This window comes from Benincasa hispida, chromosome 1, assembly GCF_009727055.1.
Source record: "Benincasa hispida cultivar B227 chromosome 1, ASM972705v1, whole genome shotgun sequence".
Taxonomy (NCBI): domain Eukaryota; kingdom Viridiplantae; phylum Streptophyta; class Magnoliopsida; order Cucurbitales; family Cucurbitaceae; genus Benincasa; species Benincasa hispida.
This window is the reverse complement of record NC_052349.1, coordinates 4,578,667-4,583,362: the sequence shown is the minus strand read 5'-3', so window position 1 is coordinate 4,583,362 and position 4,696 is coordinate 4,578,667. Positions and strand designations below refer to the sequence as shown.

General features: G+C 32.9%; 1 protein-coding gene across 1 annotated transcript; it reads right to left on the bottom strand.

The window, feature by feature from the left end:
* Positions 1-924: 924 nt before the first annotated feature.
* On the bottom strand, positions 925-4,372 carry LOC120075243 (cytochrome b5-like). The gene is made up of 3 exons (XM_039028462.1): positions 4,049-4,372; positions 1,488-1,554; positions 925-1,399 (listed from the first exon to the last, which is right to left on the bottom strand). The coding sequence occupies exons 1-3, from the start codon at positions 4,133-4,135 to the stop codon at positions 1,149-1,151; spliced, it is 405 nt and encodes a 134-aa protein (XP_038884390.1). The 5' UTR covers positions 4,136-4,372; the 3' UTR covers positions 925-1,148.
* Between the last annotated feature and the right edge of the window lie 324 nt (positions 4,373-4,696).

The window sequence follows — 4,696 nt, the reverse complement described above, 5'->3', positions numbered from 1 at the left end:
TTAATGAAACATTAAAATAAAGAACTTTATTTTCTTGAAAGAGACCATTTATAGATTAGGATATCATTAGATTCAGATGTAACAGAATCTATCCTGTAAATAACTTCAAAAGAAAAAAGGATAAATATAAGTTTCATCTTTTACTTTATGCTATTTGTTGAAGTAACTATTTATGTACTTTTACTATAATTTATTCATGCAAATGAGAGTATGTAACGAGATAATCGAGTGAGTGTACACATCAAAAGAATTTTAAAAAGGCACAAAAGAGGTTGCTAAAGATGACGTACAACTATAAGTTGAAATTAAAGCAAAAATGTTATTGTAAATATGACTTAAAAAAGAGAGAATTAAATAATATGAAGCATATAATTAAAGAATAATGTAAACTTTGTTTGATAACTATTTGATTTTTTGTTTTTAAAAATTAGGTCTATTTTATCAATATTTCTTGCAATGATTTACATATTTCTCGAATAGAATTATTGAATTTTTAAAAAAATTTCAAAAAAAAATTTGAATGTGGAAATAACACCTATAGATTTATTACTAAGCAAGTTCATAGTAAACAATAATTGTTGGACGCTTCACCTACCAACCACTGAAGCAGGAAACTTTCTCATCTATGGATTTTCAAAGGGACAAACTTTCAATGAAGAAGTTTGTGAGGTCATTGATTATTGGTTCAAACTTCAAATCATATTGCTTAACTACCTACATATTTTACTTACGCCAAATGTTGTAGGATTATACTATGTTGATGATTCAATCATTATCATTTCAAATATTTTGATCTCCAAATACTAGGGAAAAAAAGATTTTTTTTTTTTTTTTTTTAAAAAAACTCACCTGATCATAAGTATAATAAGTTATAGGGTAGTCATCAACAGATCAAGAATATCAAAACTGAGGTTGAAAAGAGCAGATAACAAAATCTCCACCATCTTTATTTTGAAAATTAAAAAGTATAAAGGTACATTAAATATAACAAATCTAGAGGAAGTTGGAAATGAAAACCACCATCTGTGTCTGCATTTTATAACCAAGAAACGACATTGCTGAACAATCTGATCATTAGAAACAGCATAAAAATCGACGACTAACAACAATCTAACAAATTTAAAAGTCTCTAAGGTTACCTCAAGAGCTCAAGCTTGTTTGGTGTAGAAGCGTATGGCGACAGCCAACCCCAAAATTGCAAGTGGGACGAGGAATTGAAGAAGCTTGATGATGAACTCGGATGTCTTGTCCTGATTGTAATGAGGCTGTTTTGGAGGTGTATATGCAACCTTCTTTGGAATTGTTGAAGCATCAATCTCCCCAACATAGTATTGATCCATCATTTCTCTTGCATTGTCACTGTGCCCGACATCTTCAAAGTCGTCGGTTGCGTCTTTTCCTGTGCGAGGAAAATCAAGTGGCAGCAACATTTGATAAGCACAAAATTACTGTCTAGTTCTGAAAATCAATAAGCTGAAATAGCAAACCTGTAGCTGATAACAAAACATCGTCACCACCAGGATGGTCTTCTAAGAACTTGGTCACATCATATACCTGTTCATTTAATTTAAGGAACCAAGCAGATCAGATGACTGATGTAGTTGGAAGATCTTGTTTAAATGCAACACGATTCTTTAATATATGCAAGCTTCTATAAGTCATAAGAATGGTAGTCTCTTTTCGATTAATGACATTATGCTCTTGGCCCTCCTCGCTGATATAAGCTTTGCCCTTCTCACGACTAACTATGAAGCTTTAAATTATTAAAGTTCCGTTCAATAACTATTTGGTATTTGGTTTTTGAAAATTGAGCTCACACTACTATTTCCACCAAGTGTCTTCTGTTTTGTTATCCATTTTCTATCCATGGTTTCAAAAACCGAGACAAGTTTAAACTAAAAAAATTAACTAATGTTGTTATATTATTAGAATTTGACTAAAAAATTCAAGTATTCTTAAAAAAAAAAAAAAGGTGAAAGTCATAGTAGGAAAATTAGAAATAAACAATAAATTTCATAAATGAAATTGTTATAAAATGGAGCCGAAATTGAACCTAAAACCTTCGCAGTAGGTACGCCCTTACCTACTAGAGCCAATTCTAAAGGGAAAAATGGAACATTTCAATTTCAACAGCCATCATTTTTAACATGCATGAAGAATGCCAAAGAGTATCCAGAAAAAAAAAAAAAAAAAAAAAAAAAAAAAAAAAAAAAAAAAAAAAAAAAAAAAAATCTCAAAATCAGTTAAATATACAAATTACCATAAAGTAATGAATCAGTTCATAATAGGTCACAGGTAAGTTTTACTAGTTCTAAAGTTTGCAGAATTTATGGATATATTCTGAAAAATATGCATAATCATGGTAATAACTAATAAATATCTTTACTAATATGTCACCATGGATTCACGCATGGAAGAAATCCACAAATATCGGGTTGGAAAATTTTTGTGGACCAACCCAAAAATTCAGGTTGACTAATAATGAACCCTATTAGTTCTTTTTTGGAGAGTCAACCAACCCAACCCAAAATTTCCGGGTTGGGCCACCGGTTCTTTTTTTATTTTTATTTTTATATTTTTTTAATTTACTTTTTCCATTACTTTTATTATTATATATATATATATAAATATTCACGGCAGTCCCGACCCTAAATGGAGTAACCCTTGACCCAACCCGAATTTAATATTTTTTAACATTTTTAACCCAACCCAACCCAAAATAAAATCTAACCTAACCCAACCCTTGCGGTTTGGGTTGGGTAGTCCGAGTTGGTCGGTTTACCAGGTTTTTTGAACACCCTACAGCTATGTACAGATTTCATCATGGTAATCATTATGCAATAGGCACAAAATATGCCGATGAGTAAGAGACAAAATAACTGAGGACTATGCATTTCTACCTATAAATCTTCATGTCATTGCTATCCTTAAGTTGAAACTAATAAGCATTGGTAGTTTTGATGAATTATCATCAACAAAACAGACACAAATCAGTTAATTTCGATAACTGACGAACAATGAGATACCTGAGTTTTAAATGGGCGAGGTGTAAATTCTAGGCTACGGCTACATTGGTTCAAGATTTACTGGTTAGTGAAGAACTAAAGACACAGAGAACTTCTAGCAAAGGAAAATTTCCCCAAAGGGATCTTTAAACAAAAAGCAGTACAGATGGATATCAAGACGTTTGAAAGTGAAGATTGTCCCCAGCTCACAAGTCATAACCCCCGACATCTCTTTGTCAACTACCTTAGTCCTTGTTTGGTAATTATTTAGTTTATTTCATTCTTTTGGTTTGTGTGTGTTTTCTTACGATTTCTACACAGCGGTTTTTAAACAATTCCAAAGACAAACAAGTTTCTAAAGCTATTTTGTCTTAATGTTGATTAAATTCTGAAAGCATTTGTAAAAGGTAGAAAACAATCAGAGAAACTCATAAACTATCAAACTGCACCTTAATGATCAGGAGTACACTGGAACTTCTAAAGGGAAGATAGGAGTGCATTAAACAACCAACAATATTCCCAAATACATAAGGATAAGAAAGAGTAACAAAGCACCATTGAATCAGCCAACTTGAGTGGATAGGTTCCCTTTTACACATATTTCACAGCACTAATGCACTATAGAGAGCAAGATCTAAGTGACTGCCAATGACTCAATGGACTAGGAAATGTCATTCATTACAAGAATATGACCTCTTGCTCAGAAACAATATCAATAACAAATAATCCCTGCTATAAACTAAAAGCTTGTCCAGTCCAGAAATCACAGATCTAACAGTTCAATACAAACCTTAGAATGCCATAAATCACGTCCATACTCAAAACCAACCAGTCCAATAAGAACAAAAGAACAACAAATCTAAAATCTTAAACAAAATCCAAAACAACAGTGAACTCCACAGCCACAAAGAGAACCAGGATCCACCCAATAGTAAAAGATCAAGGCAAAAAGTAGCAGAATCAGGGAGTAAATTGAAAAAAAAAAAAACCCATAGATCCAGACAAAAAAAGAAGAATAATAAAAAGGGTAAACGGAATTATACCTTGCCACTGATAATGAGCCAACAGTCCTTGTGATTGTTGTGCTCAGCGACTTCCTTCAAAGTGAAAACCTTTTCTCCGCTACCCATTTCGTGGAATTGGATTGGTGGGTCGGACTGGATCCGATAGAGAAGCAGAGGAAAGGGGAAAGTGGGCGATGAACACGAAGATGAAAGAGGAAGAAAAAGCAGCTGAAAGACAATATATTCAGAAAGAAGAAGGGGGGTTTGGGTAATTAAGGTAAAGGAAAGTTCTGGATCGTCAACTGAAATTGGGATTTGGTTTGGTTTGGGAGTAGGTAGAAGGAATTGGCTGCCCCTTTCTTCAAAACCAACCAACAATAATTTCTAATTTCTAAGCCCAATAAAAATGTGGTCAGAATTGGTTGGCAACAACGTGCAAACCCTCCACTCCACCATCCCTAAATATCCCTATCAAAGTTTATTTTAGGGTTCATTGGCAAGTTTACTCCATTATTTTTTATACGGATGACCTAATTCTTCTAGCATTAATATGTTACATGATTCAATTCTAAATTAACCTCCGACTATGTTATAGAGAACTTCGTCATTATCTAAAATGCATTATTGCATTAGAGATGTCTCACCCATCGCAAAATCTTTCGTTGGTCGACTTTTGATTTTGAAAAA

Coding starts and splice junctions, on each gene's coding strand:
- LOC120075243 (XM_039028462.1), bottom strand. CDS start 4,135: ATGGGTAGCGGAGAAAAGGTTTTCACTTTGAAGGAAGTCGCTGAGCAC. Junction 1,555..4,048: donor GGCTCATTATCAGTGGCAAG/GTATAATTCCGT, acceptor TTAAATGAACAG/GTATATGATGTGACCAAGTT. Junction 1,400..1,487: donor TGTTTTGTTATCAGCTACAG/GTTTGCTATTTC, acceptor TTCCTCGCACAG/GAAAAGACGCAACCGACGAC.